We start from the raw sequence: 21,660 nt of genomic DNA, 5'->3' as shown, positions 1-21,660 counted from the left end.
GTCCCTGCCCAGGGCAGGGGTTGGGGCTGGGTGATCTCTAAGCTCCATCCCAACCCTTTAACACACTGACATGACACTATGATAAGGAGTTGTCAGCAATGCAGAAAACTCCTAACACATGAAAAGGCAGCAGAGCTGAAGTGCTGAATGGTGCAGGTTAGGTGTGCAGGCCCAGGGAACACTGACACGTGGCAGCTGCCCTGAAGGGAATTTCTGTGCCATGTGTGTGGTAAGGAAATGGTGTGGCTGCAGCTGAGGCTATCTGCACTCACCTGTCTTTGGGATCCCAGCTAAACAAGACTGTCAGGTCTCTGTTGTCACGCAAATCCTTCCATGGAATGTCATCCTCCTCTGGGCTCAGACTCATGGACTTTATACTTTCTTCTAAACTGGTCGATCTGTAGGTAACAGCAAGCAGCATTAAATAAAACCACTGGAAAGGGAAAACACATAGAATCCTAGAATGTTCAGGCGTTGGAATGTTCCTCAGAGCTCATCCAGTCCCACCAGAGCAGGTTGCTCAAGGCTTTGAAACTGAGGTGTCACTAACAGACCATGTTCTGTCACTGCTCAGCTCCCTGGTGTCAGACACGTGACACACAGCACTGACAAGGAGCTGGAGGGAGAGCAAATCACAATCACAGAATCATTCAAGCTGCAAAAAACTCCAAGACCACCAAGTCCAACCCCCAACCCATCCACCACTAAACCATGTCCTCAGGTGCCACATCCATGTGTTTTCTGGACACTTCCAGGGATGGTGACCCCACCACTGCCCTGAGCAGCCTGTGCCGGTGCTTGACAACCCTTTCCATGAAGGAAATTTTCCTAACACCTAATCTCAATCTCAGCTCAGCTGGAGACCATCAGGAGCAGAGCTGCAGCCCACAGCTTTCTGCCAGGGAGCTGCAGCTCCTCAAGGAGGTCTCACTTGTCCTGTGCTCCCCCACGCACAAAGTTCCCAGTTTTCCCCATCCAAAGTGCTGCACTTACATATTTGCTTCAAGTAAGAGGTCTAACAACATCCGCTCGGTGCGAACTTGGGCGAAGTGAAGGGAAGAGTTGAGCCTGTTCCTGAAGGCTATGAATTCTGGGATCTTCTCAAATGCCCCATACTTGTAGGCTTGAATGATGTATTCTGAGGTCTGGAAGAGAACACACAGCATCTCTGCATGAGTGACTGCCACACACTGGGAACAACCAGAGGCTGACGAGGTCACTGCCAGGAGCTGCATTTCTGTGGTGTTTACCAGCCCAGAGGGACAGAATGTGGCAGAGACTCAACCCCTGGGAGGAGTTTGCACTTCTGCTCGCCCAGGTCAGCCCAGCAGTTTGGCATCCCACATGCTCCATGGGCAGTGAGAACAACCAAACCAACACTACAAACCACCACATTGCTGTCACCACAGACTGAGAACTACTTCAGAGGGAAGAGATGACTTGGGAAGCTTTTTTCCCTTCCTTTTGCTTTTCAGATGCATTAGTCAAACCATTAAATCATTGTTCCATGATGAGAAATACTTCCAGGCCAAAGAAATACCCCCCAGAATTTCTGGACCTGACTTGAATGTGCATCACAGGTTACCACAACAGAGATTTGAAAGAAAAATTACTCACACATTGTTTTGATTCTCTTTTTTATTAGGTTTTTGAGTACAGTGTCACACAGTGTACGTTACATACAAACACCAAGGGAAGCTGTCAGGGTCCAGGGGACACTTTGCTTCACATGCAGCAACATAAGGCAGGCAGCTAACACTCACTGCAGTCCAAGCCAACTCCAGGAGGAGATTTATATGATGAAAGAGCCCCAAACAACTGGAATTTAATGGAGATGTCCAACTGCAGAGGTAGAGTGAACTGGACACGGAGTGAGCTGCTCCCAACCAAGGGAGATGTGTTACATCACCATTACTCCACAACTGAGAAACTCTGGCAAATCCTTTTCTTCTGACCAGGATTATGAACTGCAATGAAGGTGAGAGGCACCAAAAAGGCCTCTGGGTAACTGAGCTTCATATGATCCTAACAGGCTCAACCTGTTTTGAGGGCTCAGATACTAGAAGCACTCACAGACCCAAACCACCTACTTCCTTTACCTCCAACCTAAGTAATGGTCACTGTCTTTTTTTTTCTTTCCCCCAAGAAATTTGGTTATTTGCAACTGTATTAAAAAAAGAATATGCCAAATATGCAACAACATACCCTCTGATAAACAGCCTTGCAGAGGTCATGGCAGGCTGTGGGTGCTAATTCAACTGCATCCATGTGGTTTTAAATCCCCCCAGGCCAGGTTGGAGTGCTGTGCCTGCAGTACTGGAGAAATTAGAGATGGATGGACACAAGAAAATTAGAGATTACTCAGGATTGGGCATGGTTGAAGGAGGACTAACTTGAGAAGGATAAAGATGCCTTTTTAGTTCTGGCCAAATATAGCAATGCTGCCTTCTCTCTCCTCCCTGTGCTTGGCATCCTCTCCCAGAGCAGGAATCCTGTCAGCACTGCACAGCACCCAAGTGGCTGTTACTCATAGGACCTACTCTTACACAGGATCCACGTCAGGCTGTGAAGTTCAGCAAGTCAGAAGGAAAATGTGTTTATCCCAAGCAATGAGTCTGATTCAGTGGCTCTATTTTTATGCCAGACCACTTGGTTTGCATCCCACACTTCCTGCTGCAGGCACAGTCCCACGCACAGGGTGCTGCAGGACACATTCTCTGTGCTGCAAAACATTCCAGCTACCTCAGCACCATCTAGGAAAGAGCAGGCAGTGCCTGGAACCCTGCAAAAAGGGAACTCTGAAAGGCTTTAACACTGCAGTTAGGTGTGGAATGGGAAGCTGCTTTCAGGGCCCTGAGCATGAAGAGTAACCACAGGAGCACAGAAACTGGCAGCAGATCCTGACCTTGTGATGCTCAGGACACATCTTACAGCGAGGAACCCCCTTCTTCCTCCCCACTCATCACATCCTCCTCAGCAAACCCTGAACTGAGCTCTCACCTCCTGCAATGGCTGGGTTACAGGACACTTGGTAGCTGCAAACACAGATCTGAGGACATTTCTCAGCAAAAGCATCTTAAGGAGAAAACCACTGGAAGTGTCCAGAACACAGGAGATTTGGCTACCTGAGAGCAACAACAGCTCGTGGTCCTTTGGCCACCATTCTCTGTCTCCAAGACGAGACACGATGTGAGTTCTGCAGTCACATCCTCATCTTGCTGCAGGAAGAACTGTACCACTTATGCTCCTCTTGCAATTCCAAGACTGTGAAGTGCAGCAGATTGAACCACCCAGGCACTGCCTTTTCAGGAGTTCTGGAACGATCTGAGCAGCCTTTTCCTGCCAGCAGCACTTGGCCTGCAGCTGTCCTCATCCACACACAGATGCTGAGCTCCTGGAGACAACCAGGTCTTCCCTGCCACAGGCACCTTTAGCATCCATGCCAAAGGGGATAACCTTCTCCCAAGGCAGCCACACCTGAATTCCTTCCGACTGTTTTCCAGGGAAAGATGATTTCTTGATGCTTTACAACAGTGTTCCCAAGCAGAAGTCACATCCAGCAGCTGTTCTGGTCCCTGCTTCACCTGGCACCCAAGTCATGAGTTTCCCTTGGAGAGTGTTCCAGGGATGCTTTTCATTGACATCCACCAAATGACTTTTGGACAAGACTGAAAAATTGCAGCTTATTGAAACCCCCTTCCACTAGCAGCAATGGACACAGAGGATAAAGCTGTCTGCATCCAGGGCTTCACTCCCAGGAATCCAGAGCCTCTTGGCAAGCAGCATCAGTGAGCAAATGGAGGATGCAGAGCAGAGTGAGCTCCCATCCCACCACACAATCCATGTGGTGCTCCGTGCATCCAACAGGAAAACGTGTCAGACACAGTCATGGTAACTCAGCATCTCCCTTCCAGGCACAGGGAATGGGAATCCTGTCCCCAGGAATCACCTGAGCTGCCAACAGAGCAAGGGTACTCCCGAGGGATTCCCTTTCCTATCCAGCACAGACAGCTCCTGGGTTTTCATCTCCTGCTGGACAGTGGGAAAACAAATTGGATGACTGCAGAGCCTTTGGAGCCAATGTAGCCAGTGGCTGGCTGGGAGATTTACAGCTGGATTGCACCACTGTTTCTCAGGAAGTACAAGTAACTTTCTTCACCTACCTCTCAGCAGTGACCACAGTGTGTAATACACACACAGGACATACTCCCACTCCTCAGCATGGGATGTTCCCTCCCCACCATCCCTGTGTGCCCAGAACAGCCACCACTGAAACATGGCAATGATCCCCAAGGGATTCCCAAGTGTTCGCCACCACTGAAACATGGCAATGATCCACAAGGGATTCTCAAGTGTGCCATCACCATCCTGACCCACCACCCCAGGCTGCTCTGTGACCTCCCAAAACACAGGAGTTGTATACCAGGACTGATTTACTACATGACTTTTCACTTACATTAATGCAGAAAATCACAGTAATGAATTTAAAAGTAGCTATTTTTTGAGGAGCATTAAAACTGGCCTCGATGAAAACAAAGGTAAAGCAAAACCTGAAGGAACAGTAAGTTAAATTCTTGTAGTAAGAGACACAGGTTGAGGTAACCTTTACTACAGCATTGCACATCCTATTCCTCCTTGTTGTTATGAGCCCTGAGCCAGGGCAGACACTCCTGTAAGGCACCTTGACACACAGCTCTCCTGCAAGGACACAGAGGCGTCTTTCAACTTACATCTTTCTGGTTGGAGTGGAAAAACCTGAGTGCAAAGTTGCAGGATTGGGATGCAGCAGCGTAATGGCCCAAGGCCTCGGCGTAGCGCGTCAGGAGATAGCTGCAACACAACACAGCACGAGTCAAAGGTCAGCCACAGCCTGGGGAACCCAAACTGTGCACCCACAGCACGTCAAGGGCTTGGGATGGACCCCAGAGATCAGCCACCCCAACCCCTGCCCTGGGCAGGGACAGCTCCCAGCAGAGCAGGGTGCCCAGGGAGCCTCAAACACAGCACAGCTTTCCTGAGCAGCCTGGAGGTTTAACAGCCATGTCAACAGCACTCAGGAGTTACTTTTAGAAGCAATAGAAAAGATTCTTAATTTCCTAAAAACAATGTGTGGGGGTTGGAGCTCCTCCATCCACCTTAGTGTGTGCTGTGGTTTAACCTCAGCCAGCAATGAAGCATCATGCAGCCACTCACTCACTGCCCTGTCTCTCCCTCCTCTCTACCTTCTCTCCTGGTGGAATGGGAAGGAGAATCAACATTATTCTCATCCTCAATCCAAAACATAGCACTGCACCAGCTACTGAGAAGAAATTAACTCTATCCCAGCCAAAACCAGCAGTGTGCAAGAGTTTACTCAATTAGACACCCCCAAACACACCAACCAAAGCCATGTGGTGTTTGCGTGCACTTGTGCTCCTCCCAAGCTTTGCTGAGCAACAGCACAAACTGGACCACCAAGCTATGAGTGGCAGCAAGACAGGCACTTCCCAAACTTCTTTAGATGAGTTAACATTTAGCTAATACTCTGAAAACCCAACAAAATCACTCAGGAAAGACACTGCATGAAAAGGGGAGTGTACAGCAGCAGATGTGCAGAAGGGATTTAGAATCAGTCATCAAGTTTGGAGGAGACCTCTAAGACCATCGAGTCCAAACCTTAACCTGTCACTGCTGGAACCCCCAAACCAGATCCTCCTGCACCAGATCCAGACATCTCTTAGACACCTCCAGGGACGGTGACTCCACCACCTCCCTGGGCAATATCCCAGTGCCTCAACACCCTCACAGGGAAAACATTTCTCCTCACATCCAATCTGACTCTGCCCTGGCTCAGTTTATGACCATTCCCTCTAGTCCTCTCCCTGCAGCCCTGGCAGGACAGACATCCCACAGCTCTCTCCAACCCTGGCAGGGAGCTGTAGATTGTTGTTGTGAGACACAACAGCACGTGCAGATGTGCCAATGTGCTTAGTGTGGGTGGCAAAGGGCAGAGCAGCTGAGGAGGGATTATTCTCAGTATGTACCACCCACCCGATGGTGTCGTGCTGGATGTGCTTCGCGTCCAGGCTGGAGTAGAGCTCTGCCACGGGTTCGAAGGCCCCAAGCCTGCAGTAGATTCGAATGAGCAGCAATTTAAACTGAGCATTGGAAGGACTGTGAGACAACCCTTCTTCTAAGAGAGTCAGGCACTGCCACACAGCTGTCTCTTCACCTGGAGACAGACAAAACACACGGAGGGGTGAGCAGAGAGAGGCACTGGACACCAATTCCCCGTGGAGCTGGAGCTTCCTGATGCTGCACAGCTCTAGGAATGGTGCCAGGGATTTACATGTGCAGATGGCAGGCACAGTCTGACACCTGCTCCAGCACTGCAGCTGCTCCTGGGGGAATGGTGGAGGAGAAATTCCTCCCAGGCACGACCTAGCTCACATCTGTACAGAGCACTCACAGCTGAGCTCACTGCAGGCTTAGTGACCTTCCCTGATGGATCCTGGACTGCCTGGGAAGTCTGGCTGCTACATACACAACAATCCCAAGCATTATGCAAAAAAATCCAGGAATTTAAGAGGCCACATCCACTGGTGACCTGCCTGGAACCTGACCATGGATTTACTCAGGTTGAAGACTAGATCTCCCTCAGGAAAGACCAAGGGATAACTGACAACTATACAGGGCAGGAAGGTACACAGTGCCCAGGGACAGCCACCACTGGAGACTGTGGGATTGTGGACCAACAGGCAGAGCAGGTGTGGAGTACAGGAATACTCAACACAGGGAACAGGTCCCAGCAGAGGTCTGGAAACAAGGGATCTAAAAGACAAAGTATGTCAGGAAGGGCAAGGAAAGCTCTCAAAACACTTTGCTACCAGCAAGGACTTGTCAGCAGCTCGTGCAAAGAGAGAGAAAAAAGGAATTAATCAGAAGAATTAAATCCCTTTAGAGGTCAGTGAGATTCAGGTCACACACCAGCTGATCAGACTCCTAAAATACCTCTCACTGCACAAAAACCACAACCTCAGAAAGCTGCAGGCCTACCAAGCCAACCCTGGCCACAGGGACACAGTCTCCCTGTCACAACCATCCAGGCTGGGGTTAAGTAAGCAGAATTTGGGGAACTTACCTTCTAGCCACAGGTCTAGCAGTAGGTGAACTGCAAGCAGGCAGTAATAATCTGAGAACTGCAATTCAGTTTTCAAACAAGACTTCCCTAAAAAGAGAAAGAAAATGATCCTTGAATTACCAGCAGTGTTGTCAGCTGCTTCTCACAGTTACTGAATGACACCATGACCTGAGAGAGAATCAGTTTCACTTACAGAATCACAACTTTCTTACAAACTGACACAACTTTATACATTTGTTCATCACTGGGTAGATTCTGGGGCACTTGATAAGCTGATACATGCTGGAAGAAGAAAGACTATCTCACAACTCAGGACTTACAAATCAATCCTCCTGCCCAGGTATTTGTCCTGTGTACATCAGTGATAACCCTGAGTTTGCCTCAAGGCACAGGCAATTCTGCAAAGGACAAATGTACTCCCTGAACCACCCAGAAATGTCTCATTTAACATACACAACTGAAAGGAACTAAAGGCAACAATTCAGGTCCACCCAAGGATATAACATAAGGAGCAGCAAAGTATTATCAGCACTTGTGCTGTTCTGTCCCTGCAAGTGAACTGCAACGTTAGGTATGGGATTTTCCTCACCAAACTCCAATCCATGGCGATATCTCAGCATCAGCTCCCGGACCACACTCAGCTTCTGCTTCTTATCCATGCCATGATAGATGCCAAGCAGCCTGGAGAGCTGCACCACACACAGGTGCTGCTGCAGAGCTTTGATGTCAGCTGGCAGTGCCACTTGGTTCTCTGCTGCTGCTGCCAGAGGGATTACTTCCAGCAGCTGATGGATGAACTGGGAGAGAAACACTGGTGTTACATCCTGCAGGGCAGCTGGGACAGCAGGGATGGAAAGATCATTTCCTCCCTCAAATCAAGGCCATAAGGCAAGGTGGAAGTGTCAGTGTGAACCCTGATGTCACCCTGAATCGGTGGTTAAAGACATCATTGGGATTCCTGAGCACAGAGCTCTGCTTGCACTCAAGAGCTTTTAGTGAGTTTCATCAAACAGATGGAGGGGAAAAAAACCCCATCCGAGGCACGTTTCCAATGCAGTGACACAGCATGGAGTACCAGCACCTGTTAACACTCCCAGGAACAACAGATGCCACCAAAACAAGCAGGGACTGAGGCCTCAGAGCACACTGAGGCAGCAGTGGCTTCGCACTGGCTGCTGTGTCTGCTCTGAAGTCATGTGCTGGGCTCAGTGAGGGCACCAGCTTTGATTAATGACTTCTTGTTTGAATTAAGTTGTCAGAGCAGCAGCCTCTCACTGTTTAGAGTCTCACTGGGAGACAGCAGACTCCTCACAACACGGAGCTGGGGCTGTGCAGCAGCCTCTGGCCTAAAATCCAAGATTACAGACTGAAATCTGAGTCAAATGCAATGAATTCAGCTTTGCTACACTTGGTATCGACACTGCATCAAAGGCAAACCTGAGGCAAAAAGCTTGACAGCCAGAGAGGAGTGACACTCAGCACCACACACCAACCCCACTTTTCCATAGAATATGAAGACTGTGTTGACAGAGCTTTTCAGCTGGAGATATCACCAAGCTGAGCAAGGTCACCCAGCTCACCAAGCTCCACACTCCCAATTTACACCTCTGAGAAGTCAAGACTGATGTCATGACCATTAGTTCTGGAGTATCTCCCATGGCAGTGGCCCAGCAACATCTCCACACCCTCAGCTACTGAACTGTAACTGCAATTCCAAAACTCATCAGCACTTCAGCACCACAAAACCTCCACAGCTCCACGTCCTTGACCGAGTTAAACTGCTGCAGATGCTGCTTCAGAGACAGCCACAGGCTGGGAAAACCTCCCAGTACATCAGTTTGACACTCCATATAGTCCAGAACATATTCAGTAAACCAGCAGCAGTTTTAGGGCCAGACAGAAAGTTCTAGAGCATTTATTCCAAGTCCTGGTTTTACAAGCACTGGGACAAAACTGTAGCCTAAACTGTTACTCAATACTATTCTTTCCACTCCTGGTTTAGAATTCGTTTCCTGAAAAGTTAGGTCTGTACTTCAGGGTTACCTTGCAATGGAATCACCATTTCCAGAACTAGGAGTTAAATATCCTTCCAACCACAGCTCCTGCCCCTGGGGTAAACACACACACCTCTGAACATAAACCAGCAACACACACGTGCCAGAGCAACACTCACTGGCAGTGTGGCTGGCAAGAGCTTCAACTAGCAGTGCAAAGAGACTTTAATAAACTAAGAGAACACCATCCAGACTTTGTTTACCAACATCTCCCCCTCTGGCTGCCCTCCCCAGCAGTGCTCACTCACACAATGGCTCAGACAAACACTGGGGTGCTGACAGGATTCTCAGCTGCTGAAGTCATTCAGGGCTGCTCATGACTCTGCACAAATGAGCTTTTCAGTTCCAGAGAGCTGCTCAGAACGAGATTTTGGAAAGCACTGCCCTAGGTCTCTCCATCACCTCTCCATCAGCATCAATGGGTCCCTTTCTTGGCACTGCCAGAGCCAAACAAAGCACCTCTGTCACATCCTCTCTGCAAGAGGTGAGGGAGCAGGTTTTGCCCATTGAACAGGTTTGATTTCAAAGCCCCCAGACACCCTGAAATGGCAATAAAAATGCCAAAGGAATATTGGGCCTGAGACTCTGCAGGATCCAGCTTAGCTTTTAACCTCCACAAAAACCCTCTGAACGAAACCACTCAGTGTTCAGATGCTCACTGTGTTTTCTACAGAACAAAGAGTTCTCTGAATTTCGAGCAGAAAGTAAAAAAGTTGGTGTTTCCACAACCTTTTAACATGATCCACAGGTATTTTAAGATAAAGGGACCAGAGTGCAAACAGGCAATGCAGTTCCTGCCCCCACTTCACTCTCCTTCCTTACCTTTGTGTATTGGCCGGGTGGGAGGAGATCCACAAATACCTTGAGATCAGTGAAACAGCAGGGCTTGTCCCCGAATTTCTTGAAGTATTGGAACATGAGTTCTTCTGGATCACCTAGGAAAAAGCCCAGTTCACCTTTTTAACACGCTCCAGTACAAGCTGAATCTAAAATCACTGTGAGAAATCTTTGTTCATGCTTTTTTCCCCCCTTTCCTTTGAGATTAAAGAGTGATTTGGAAATCAGAGAGCTGCACCACTGCAGATTTTAACAGAGGCTCAATGTCTCTGGTAACCAAGGACACAAAAAAAAAAAAACCCAAGAGCTTCATTCAAGCTCCTCTGGCAGATAAGAGCTCAGCAATTCAGGCACACACACAGCCTCTGCTTATCTAACCACGACTTATTTTTGGATGGAAACACAAAAGCAACTAGTGAGCAACACAGATGTTGCTCTAATCACACTCTCTTCTTCACTGAGTCCCTAAATACCATTTTTAAATGCAAGTTTTTAAAAAGCAAAGCCTGCCATTGCTGCCAAAATGAAATAAAAACCCACTCAGAGATCCCACTGGCAACAGGAGAACTTCCCACACGAACAGTGCACCAGGAATGCACTTTGCATTACAATGTCAGTGACTTTATGCTCCTAGATCCCAAAGGTCCTCCTGAAAACTTCCCTGCTGGCTTTTCCAAGTAGCCTGGAAATACTTTTCTTTCCTCAAGGCTTATCCTCTAATGCTTTCAACACTCAGACAACAGGACACAGGTTGTCCTAACAGACATTTGTGGCTCTCACCCAGTCTGTACTCATCACTGGGGCCCTCACCCAGTCTGTACTCATCACTGGGGCCCTCACCCAGTCTGTACTCATCACTGGGGCCCTCACCCAGTCTGTACTCATCACTGGGGCCCTCACCCAGTCTGTACTCATCACTGGGGCCCTCACCCAGTCTGTACTCATCACTGGGGCCCTTACCCAGTCTGTGCTCATCATTGCAGCCTCTGTGCCTCAAACGCCTGATGAGCTCCAGTTTGGCTAGATATGGTCCCCGAAGTGGCCGAGAGCTCTTGGACTCTTCTGTTATCCTCTCCTCTATGAACTTCACAGCTTGCTCTATAGAATAGTGTACCTCTCCTTCCAAAGAGCTGTGCAGTGAGAGACAAGAGATGAGTGGATTTTTCCCATTCCTGTGGCACTGGTGATGCTCAGCACACCCCCAGGATAACCTTAAGGCAAATGTGGCACCATGGATTCTCCAACTCCACCATCACAAGCAATAGGAACTGAAGAGTTCTGTAGTGTTCAAACCACTCCCTGAAACAGCTGTTCCCAAAGTTATTGCCTCCAGAACAAAGCAGGGGGAACACATCGTTTGGGCCCAGCATGAAAACAGTAAGAGAACAGGTGAGAGGCCCTCAGAAGATAGAGAGATTTCCCATGGAAACCTTCACATCCCAATTCCTTAGCACTGCAAGTGGATTTTAGTTGACAGAAAAACTCTTCCAAGTCACCCAGATAGTGAATACATGAACACAAAGGGAAAGCAAAGCTGCCAACTTACTGCTCTTCTTCTGCTGGAGGTGTCCAGGACTCATCAATGAGTTGAAACACTGAATCAAAGTAAGTGATATAAAACTGCCAATCATCTGAGCTGAAACAAAAATCAGGCACAGGACAAAATTTAGGGACCTGCCAAAACAGTAAGGCACAGCTAAAACTGCATTTCCTTGCCAAAGCTGAACTTAAGGAATAGCACAATCACAACACAGGAAAAAAACCCAAATGTCATCATAAAACCATTCACCCCTTAAAAAGGTCTCACGGTTTAATGCCTCAGCCTGAATTTCTTCAGGTGTATTGAACCATCTCAATGCAAAACTGAGGCAAGCTATAAACTCTCCTCCTAACATTTCCACTCCAATCAGAGCTCAGCAACATCTCCACAAAACACAGGGCAGAAGATTCTCTTAGCTATAAGCTGAGGGCACAGCTAAATTCTTCAAGCAAACACCACATCTCTCCTGACAGCTCCGAGACAGCTCCGATCAGACTGGAATGTTCTGTCTCCTGATGCATCTGTTCCAAGCATCACATGCATTTTCCAGTGTGAAGTCTGGCCAAGAGAGGGAAATGAAGCTCTAGAAAACTCAGTGCAAATGCAGTTCTGCTCTCCAAGGAAATCAGAGCTGGACAACCAGCACAGCCTTCAGAAACGAGGAGGCAAACTACACTTCATTGCACTGATGTGCCTGAACAAGCACAGCAACTTGTCCTGACATTATTTTAACCACAAAAACCACTAAAACAAGGCAATTCACAACCAACCAGGCGTTTTCCTTCCACTTTTTAGCAGGACTGCAGGAATATAAGCTCACTTTTTGAGCAGCAGCCTCCTGGAGAGCGCGTTGCACTCGGGCCACCTCCGCAGCTTCTTGTACATGGCCATGCACTTGTTCTCCCTGCTCTGCAGCTCACTCGTCAGCTTCTCTGAGGAAAAACAAGGGCAGGTTGAGTCCATCCATGCATTTCCTTCTCTACTTGCTGTACAAAGCTTCTCACTATAGCCCAGCAGGCAAAACAGTAAGGGGAGGGGAAGAGGAGAGAGGCCCACAGAGGATAGAGAGATTTCCTAATTCCTTAGCACTGCAAGTGCATTTTAGTTGTCAGAAAGACTCCTCTAAATGCAAAATAATATCCATTAATATCATTCATTTGTAATATCCAGTAGAATTTTAATTGTCAGAGACTCCTCTAAAATGTGTAACAGTATCCAGTGCATTTTAGTTGTCAGAAAGACTCCACTAAATGCAAAATAATATTCATTAATATAATTCATTCCTAATATCCAGTAGAATTTTCATAGTCAGAGACTCCTCTAAAACGTGTAACAGTATCGGTTAATATCATTAGTTTCTAATAGCCACCAGAAACTTCCTTTATTTTTAAGGCAGCACCCACAACAACCTAAGCTGGTACCAATTCAGCACTGCTCAGCAAATTGCTCCAAAGTTCATCACTGACCAATGGCTACACACCACAAACAGGTGGGTAAAACCAGGTGGCACCACAGCACCTCCAGGGTTTGCAGCTATGCTTAAAACTGGTGCTAATTCAGGCTTCCTCAAGTATTCTAAGTGGTTTTTGGAAGCAGAGGACAAGTGTGAAGCAAAAGAAACCTGCTGAGTCCTCCACACAACTATGATTAACTGAGAGACTAAATTACCTCCTAGTTTTCCTCTCACAACATCTAAGGCTTCCTTGTACTTCTCCAAACGCTCCAGGATCATGTAGTAGAGCTCAACCTTAAAGGAGAGATTAGACTGCAATGAATTTGCCATAAAACACACAATTCCACATCCCTCTGAACCCTCTGCTTTTGGTTTTCCTTCTGTCCCACCACACTCACATTTACTTCCAGAACACCATTTGGAAAACTGTTAAAATCATCAATTTAACAGAGCATTCTTTGTCTCCATAACCTAGGTGAGAGTATCCCCAAGCCTTACCTCAGCCTCAGCTTCAATCTTATCCTCCTTCACCATTTTTTCCACCATTCTCTCAGCTAGTGGCAAAAACATTGTCTTGGAGAGGTTTTCATCCTGGGCTGAGATAGACTGAGGGAGAGAAGATTACTGGAACAGCTCAGCAAGTTTTGCTGTTGTCCCACCCACTGCTTTTTGCACTTTAGAAGAGGGAAAAATCCCACCCAGGTGCTTCAATCCCTCCCCAAACCCTTTCAGAGCTGCCACCTGCAGAGGCAACTGCTCAGGGAAAAGGCAGCAAGGAAAGGAGTGATGTACAGAAAATCTCATTTTTTACTACATGTATATGCCTTCCACGCTTATTTCTTGTTGATTAGGGTGTCTAATTAGTGCCTAGATCTGCTGCCTCAACTAACAGCAGCACAGCTGAGCTGTGCCTAGTCCTGCAGACTTGGTGCTAAGTCCAGAGCTCATTTACTCCCTCCAAGAGCCTTTATAACCTCTCAGTTCTGCCTGAGAAACTGCAAATATCTGAGGTTTTATTCATCACCTCTCTACTAAAATGACAGTAAGGCATTAGTCCAGAGCAGAGAATAATTCAAGTTGTATAAAATTGGTGATACAACAGTTAAATTGCATTAAACAAACACTTCAGCACTCCTTTTGCACCACATCTGCTGCTCAGGAAGGCTCAGCCCTCCCAGCAACAGGCCAAACACACATTCCAATGAAAATCATGTTTGCACTCAGAACATTTCCACATCTGCACTGTACCTGCAGTGACAATCCCCACACTGTACACACCTGCATAATCAAGCTCATCACAGACCAAAAATAATACGGATTTTTGGGGACAATCTTATAAAGTGCCATTCCAGCCTGAAAAACACAAGACAAGAGTTTGATCGTTCCTGACCCATCTCTGAGCTCTGATGACAGACAGCACGAGCTGAGGCAGCAGGGATGGCAGCAAACCACCCAGGAGGAGCAGATGGCAGGAATTTCTCCACCTGTGAGCTCCTCCATCCCAACACACAGCACTGAGGAGGAAAACAGAGGGTGGAAACATGTCAAAGCACTTTGTGTAGGTCTGATAAGGAACAGCAAGGAGCATGTGCAGAGCTGACAACTAACCAGAAGGAACTACTTGCAAGCAGAAAACATTCCCTGGGACAGCTTTAATTAGCAGTGGTAGCTCCATGAAGAAGGAGATTGACTCTTTGGCAGTGAGGAGGTATCTCCAGAGCTGATCTGCAGTGCTAAAGGGCACAGCAAACCACACACCTCAGCACTCACAGACACCCAAAACACCAGGACACCTGCACATGCAAAGCAGTGGGGAAGCAAAGGTGGAGCTGAGAGCTTGGCTGGAGCAAAGCAGAGCCAAAGGGTTCATCACTCCTAGTCTAACACACCAACAGCTATTGACACATCTCCCTCACAGGCTCCCAGTGCATCTCTGAATGAAGGGCAACACTTCTACCCATAGAAAATCTGTAATTTATTTGAAGAAGCCACATATAATGCAGTTTACCACCACAGTGAGAGTTTTGTGCCAATTCCCAGTCTCAGCTTGCATTCCCCAGTGTTTTCAGCTGCAAAGCCCCAGAGCACAGGATGCTGAGGTTTATTTTCACTCCCCAGTCAATCAACATCCACACACTCTCCACCTCCCTAAATCCCCAGGTGAAAGCACAGGCCAACCTGGAACATGCCACTCTGCCAGTGTCTGGGTAACTCAACTAAATTCACATCTGTATGACATTTTAGACATACGAAAGGCCACAGAGATGTTAAATATTGTTACATGTGGCATTTCCCCCCCCTTGGTTTTAAGTCAGGAGGACAATTCACACACAGCCACATCTCTGAGGTTTAAGTTGTCACATGAGGCTTGTGATTTTAGGCACATCAATCACCCCTCTTAGTTACTTAAGCCAAACTTGTCCAAAAATTCAAGTCACCCTAACACAGTGAGAACAAGAGGGAGTTGAGGACTTATTTCTTGGCTCTCTGTGCTTTTTTTTTACACAGAAGAGTGAGCACACATGCTTTGAAAATAATCTTCCATTTATAGGCATTCTCCAGGCACCTCATTTGGAAGGGATGGAAACAAAGGCAACCAGTGTGACACTGCTCTGCCAGCTGAGATGCACTTAAAGCAAGTGCTTTGCAGTTTTCCTCCACTGAATCACATCAATACAAGTTGTACTGGAGTTGTGTGTTGGATTCTAGTATAAAAGCACAGACAAGAGTATTCTTCTCAAAGACAACAGTGCACTAAGGAGGAAATTAAGTGTGAAAACATGGATACAGTCAGTAAAAAAGCAGACTAGTTAAAGGCACAGCTCTAAGAAAGCTTTTGCCTTCAAACCACCCCCTAAAAATGCTCTTCTGAGCCCTTTTGTAAAAACCAACACAGAGTTGAACCTCTGCATTAACCCAGCTCAGCTCTCAGGAAGATCAGCTGTGACATGACAAGGCATTGACAGAGAAAAGTCCACCTTCAAATGGGCCAGAATACAAATTGCTGATCATACCTGTTGCATCTTCTTGTACTCTCCAACCCTGGCATAGGCCATGAAGAGATGAGAGTGATACTCTTCACTGTTGGGAACCTTCTTGACAGCTGCTTCGTACAGTTTAGTCACCAGTTCAGCTAAACCAAAACCAGAGCTGGAGTTAGGACAACACTGGGAAGACTCTGAAGCACATCACCTAAGACAGCAGCAGGGATGCTCCGAGCTGCAACCTGCACTCAGCAGCCACAGAAATGCTGCTCTGGCCCCAAGAGCATAAACACCACAAACCTCAGGCAAAACTCCAACCAAACCACCTCAAAACGGAGTCGAACCAAACCCCGAGTTAAACAGCAACAACTCAGAGGCACCAAAGTCTCTTTCTTAAGAAAGTTTAGCTAATTCAGAGCACTAAACTCAATGAAGTTTCTACTGAGGTCAGTAACTGCTCCATGTGAGTTATGTATCAAAACAAACACTTTCAGAGCCTCATACCAAACTATTGTCACAGGTTTGCTCAGATTAATCATATGCTGCTGTTTCCCATTTCAGTCCCATAAACAAGTAATGTATTTACCTCTCTACTTTTTAATAGCATCTATCATGGCAAAATTCTTCTGATACTACAATGCAAAGCACATTATATGCATGCAAATACATCCACCATGCAAAACTCCCTTAAATTTTCATCCTTCCACGTTGTTTTTCCCCTTACACACACTTGTGGCTCAGTAATTTCTCTTCCACACAGTTCACATCTTCTTGATACACATATATAAACTATCTCATGACAGTTTTCTTCCAGGACCAAACGTGGAAGAGCCTCACACCTACTAGCTCCTGAGTTACAAACCTCAAAGTCACAAAGCTCAGCCTAAAGCTTATGGAAGTTGTTCAGAAGCACAGAAAGGCTCTTGGCCTTTGCAGGGAGTTATGTTCGAGCCACATATACACACAGATATTTCATGTTGTCCAAAGAAATGATGATCAACTCTGTGTTCACCACAAAGAAATAAAAGAGGAGAGCAGAAGCAATTGCAGAGTGATACCAAACACTCATTTCTGCTCCAGAAACTCAACAACACACACTGCTACCACCACAATTCCACAGTAAACACTGCTACCACCCCAACTCCACACCAAACATTGCCACCCCACCCCAAGCTGCCAGAAACAACTGCTCAGAGCTGCAGATAAGCCATACCTAAGATTTGGTTTCCTTCAGAAAAGCACGTGAAATTTGATTCAAACATGTACAACTTAGCCCTTTGAAATACCAGATCACTCCAGTGAACCAGACTGAAAGAGCTGATGTGGTCAGAGAGCAGGATCTGCCTCCTGTTTGTCACTCCTGAGGCCTCAGCTCCATCACAGCACTGAGCTCACCCCAACCACACACTACGTGGCTCTGTCATCTCTACCACATCTCCTGACAACAAATTCCAGGAGTTTCATTAACAAAAAAGTCAACTCCCAAGGCTGCTGGTGAGAGATGATTATCAGCAATGCTTCATTTAGGAGCTGTTACACAATCATGGTAATGAGAGGGGCCTGAACAAGGCTTGCTTTTTTTTTTTTGCTTTATGGAGATCACCAGAGCCTTGGAGCCATTTAGAACAGGCATCATTTCAATTCTGAGCCTCTTCATGAGTGTTAGATACAGAATCCCTAGACTGGACACATTTCCCACCACACTGTGGGTCACACAAACTCCTGGAAGAGCATAAATAACTTCAGATTTTTAAGAGAAGCAAAGGAACAAACTCACGTCTGTGCATCTCCCTGTAAAGAATGGTTAGTGCTTGCAAGGAATTGTCATCTGTGGGTTCAAGTGCTGCTACTTCTTGTGCCAGAGCATATGCTTCATCCTGCTTGCCAGTCCTCTGCAAGCCAATGGCCTTCAGAACCTGTTGGGACAGCACAAGCAGCTGTCAGAAACACAGGCAGCAGCTACCAGTGAAAACCTGCCTGTTCCTGAGGAGAAGAGGCTTTGCCTTTCTTTTGCCTCTCACCACCTCATTCTTTCTACAGAAACGCAGGTTTTCTTAAGCTTCTAATCCACAAGGTAGAGGAACACTCCCAACTGCAGCTGCAACAAAGAGGGTGGCTTTGACTTTCTAACAAAGACAGAGGCTGCTCTGAGGCCTCCCCCTGCCACTCAGCTCTCCCCACCCACAGGCTGAAAACTGACCCCTCCTGCAAATTTTCATTCCTTTCCTTTCACTAACTGGCCAGACAGAAGTGGCACAAATGAGATTCAGGTCAATGACATTTGCTTCAGCTTGGGAAGCTTTCAAAATGTAGATGTGGTGTGAACTGTAGAGGGAAACCCTAGGGAAAAGAGAAAAATAGAGAGTTCAGGAAAGTGAGGAACAGAAGTCCTTTCCCTTCACCAGGGGCACAGCAAGGAGGGCAGTGAATGAGAAGAGCAAATACCTTCAAAATCATTAATCACAGAGTAATTTGGGTTGGAAGGACCTTAAAGCTCATCCAATCCCACCTCTGTCATGGGCAGGGACACCTTCCCCCAGCCCAGGATGCTCCAAGTCCCATCCAACCTGGCCTGGAACACTCCCAGGGCTGGAGCAGCCACAGCTGCTCTGGGCAACCTGTTCACCTTGTTATGCTTTAGTAAGACTACTCCTCCCAAGGACATGTTTTGATCCAAACTCCTGCAGACAGGTGTCCCAACCTGAGGTCCCAGAGAGGCATTTTTAAGGCCCAGCCCATGTGCCAAGGTTGCCTGGAGTGGCTCTGACAGGGAGCCAGACAATTAATCACAGTTTCATAGCATGTTAAGGGATTGGAATGGAGCTCAGAGCTCACCCAGCCCCAACTCCTGCCCTGGGCAGGGACACCTCCCACCAGAGCAGGTTGCTCAAGGCTCATCCAACCTGGAATGAAACACTGCCAGGGTTGGGGCAGCCACAGCCTCCCTGGGCACCCTGGGCCAGTGTCTCACCACCCTCACAGGCAAAACTTCTGCCTAAGATCTGACCTAAACTTCCCTCTTTCAATTTATCCCCATTAGCTCAGGCGTAACCAGTTATACCCCAGTCATTCCAGGCACCTCACCAAGAGCATCTATACAAGTTTTCAGGCAAACAACATAACTGTGAGTTAGAACAGGGATATTCCAGAGGGTTCAGAACCCACTGTGCTCTCTGGAAGATGAGACACAGACTCCAAAACCTCAGACCAAACCAGGTTGGTGCCCCCCAGTCCCACTTACCTTGGCACAGTGAAGGTCCTTGTGCTTTTTGAGCAGTTTATCTGCCTGCTGGATTGCCATTTTATTATTGCCATTATCGAGATAATCTGCATAGGAACAACACACAGAGCATTACAGCAGCACACAGGGCCATTCTGGAAAGCCACCTCCAGTCTCCCCATGCAGCCTGTGCTGTCACCCCAGCAGCACAAACCACGTTTGCCTTGCACAATCCCTCCTAAGCCAAACGTTCAGGAAACATGTCATTTGGTGGCTGAAGTATTCAGCTCGCTGTACTGGTTTTAGTCACTCAGACAAACAAGCTTTTGTAATTACTCCACATAGATCATTACAGCAACAAAAGAGACACATAATAGAGCAGATTCTGCAGCAACAGCTCTTTGCTGGCAGTGGAGCTCGAGTGCTTTACTAGGAAAAGGAGAAATTAATTTGGTGTGCCTTTTGGGAGACTTGCAGTGACTTCTAACAGGCAGGAGGGTAGGAAACGAACACTCACACTCTGTCACAGCACTAACTGAGGACACCAACTTGTCCACACCATCCAGACCTCAGGCAGAGCAATCTGGCCCCTAGCAGCACCACTTTGATGGTTTAGAAGGCACAGACGTGTGGCATCAACACTCCTAGGGGAACAGCCAGTAAACCTATAAAGTTACTATCCAGTGAACCTTTAGCTGCAGAAAAAAACATCTTGAGACCATTTCGTCCTTCCTTCAGCTCAGAATTACAATTTTCAGATCATTGTGTCACTAGGCAAGTGCAAACAAGCAGTTTTAGGTCAGAACATAACCCCTACATGTTTCCCTTCCCTCAAAAATTTCTACTTTCTGACCAAAACCCAGCAGAAAAGCTTTGCTGAACCTCATGTGCCAAGGGAAGAAGTCTCACTGCTTTACTTTGCTGAACCTCATGTGCCAAGGGAAATGGCCCGTCCCTTACCAAACTGCCAGCAGAGCTCCTGGCACTTAATTGAAACCACATCACACACCTTTTCCTCATCAAGACTCATTATGAGACAACTCTGTCACTGAGCACAGAGGTGACCTTTGGTAATTCCTGGGTACATGGTACAAAATGTGCATCTGTCCTAATGAGGTTTATATTCAGCAGCTTCCAACATTTGCTTCCATGGCCAAGTGCTGCAGATTTCAAGCAGAGCTAATTGGGCTCTTGAGAGCATCCAGAGCAAACCTCAAACGAGGTCTGTCTGCCCACACTCCCAAAACTCAGCGTTGCTGCACAAAGTGCTGTGTGAAGCCACAATATCTTGCCTTTAGAAGAGCAATTTAACTTCGGGAATCTATGCAACACACTTAACATTAAAGCCTGAGCAGGGATTTCGCAGGGATGAGGTTTCAAACCTGTGGAACAGAACATCAGAGCCTCCTTGATTTAAGGATCTGTGTCACAGAGTTTCCTGACACACAAATTATCCACTGCATGGCCTGTCTGGGATTGTTTAACAGCTGTGCAGATAACATCTCAGCTCTGGGTCTCCTAAAGTAAATCAAACCGACCACAAACCTCCCTGAGCTGCAGCAGAACCAAGAGATTGTGTTTTGCTAAGGACTGAGTTTGCTGGAAGTCAAAGCAGCTGGCAACTTCCAAAGGAATTCCAGCTGAGGGAGAATAAACTTCAGCCTACACTGGTGACAGGTCTGTAGGTGAGGTGGGTGGAAATGCAACACCTGAACCTGCAGGTGAAGGGAGAACAGACAGAGATCAAAGATAACCACAGCTGTCGAGGAACAAACTGGAGAGCCCTGGTTTAAACTGAGGGTCAGAGCTTCCCCTCCTGCTGCTGACTCCTGGCGAGTTGTGTGCTTACCTCTTTAAGCACACACTGGATTTTGGGTTCTGCAGCACCACAGCCTCAATTCACACCTCACACTGCAGATCATCCTCTCCACAAGGAGCAGAAAGCTGTTCTGAAGCTGTCTGAGAGCTCACTCAAAAGCAAACAGGAGATACACCTCAACATCACCTGCTCCAATAGCCCCTGAGTACCCCCAGATTCTTCTGTTAACATCATTTCTCACCCAGGCTATCACACAAACTGCTGCACATCACTATCACTGGCAACCACAGCATGGACAGAGCACGAAGGAAAAGACTCAAACTCATGATGGAAAGTCAACCTGCAATGAAGTTTGACACTGTTAACCAGACAAAACCATGTCCAGGTCGCTGGGAGCTGCCAGGGATGCAGCGTGCACTGCTGCACCATCACTGCCGGAGTGAAGGATGTACCATGGCACCTGCAGCTGCTTCTAGGGGGAGATTTTCTGCCAGTGCTGAAAGAATCATGGCATCAACCAGCTTGGAAGGGACCACCAAGATCATCGAGTCCAACCCTACCGTGGTTACCACTAAGTGCCACATCCAGTGTCGTCCTGAAAACCTCCAGGGATGGTGAATCCACCACCTCCCT

At 47.3% G+C, this 21,660-nt stretch overlaps 1 protein-coding gene across 1 annotated transcript in view; it reads right to left on the bottom strand.

Moving 5' to 3' along the window:
* The window catches only part of NAA25 (N(alpha)-acetyltransferase 25, NatB auxiliary subunit), a 23,070-nt gene extending 3,760 nt beyond the window's left edge, over window positions 1-19,310 (bottom strand). Inside the window, exons 1-16 of the mRNA XM_009071963.1 lie at window positions 19,230-19,310; window positions 17,766-17,904; window positions 16,019-16,137; window positions 14,283-14,357; window positions 13,503-13,610; window positions 13,220-13,298; window positions 12,372-12,483; window positions 11,558-11,647; window positions 10,972-11,141; window positions 9,997-10,109; window positions 7,710-7,917; window positions 7,121-7,207; window positions 6,031-6,211; window positions 4,731-4,830; window positions 994-1,145; window positions 273-398 (exon numbers count right to left, since the gene is read on the bottom strand). Of these exons, the coding sequence (XP_009070211.1) occupies window positions 273-398; window positions 994-1,145; window positions 4,731-4,830; window positions 6,031-6,211; window positions 7,121-7,207; window positions 7,710-7,917; window positions 9,997-10,109; window positions 10,972-11,141; window positions 11,558-11,647; window positions 12,372-12,483; window positions 13,220-13,298; window positions 13,503-13,610; window positions 14,283-14,357; window positions 16,019-16,137; window positions 17,766-17,904; window positions 19,230-19,289 (1,919 nt within the window). The 5' untranslated portion in view covers window positions 19,290-19,310. The remainder of the gene's footprint in view (window positions 1-272; window positions 399-993; window positions 1,146-4,730; window positions 4,831-6,030; window positions 6,212-7,120; window positions 7,208-7,709; window positions 7,918-9,996; window positions 10,110-10,971; window positions 11,142-11,557; window positions 11,648-12,371; window positions 12,484-13,219; window positions 13,299-13,502; window positions 13,611-14,282; window positions 14,358-16,018; window positions 16,138-17,765; window positions 17,905-19,229) is intronic.
* Window positions 19,311-21,660: the final 2,350 nt, after the last annotated feature.

The sequence above is a fragment of the Acanthisitta chloris genome, unplaced genomic scaffold (assembly GCF_000695815.1).
Source record: "Acanthisitta chloris isolate BGI_N310 unplaced genomic scaffold, ASM69581v1 scaffold32493, whole genome shotgun sequence".
NCBI classification, from domain to species: Eukaryota; Metazoa; Chordata; class Aves; order Passeriformes; family Acanthisittidae; genus Acanthisitta; species Acanthisitta chloris.
This window is presented reverse-complemented; position numbering and strand designations above follow the sequence as displayed.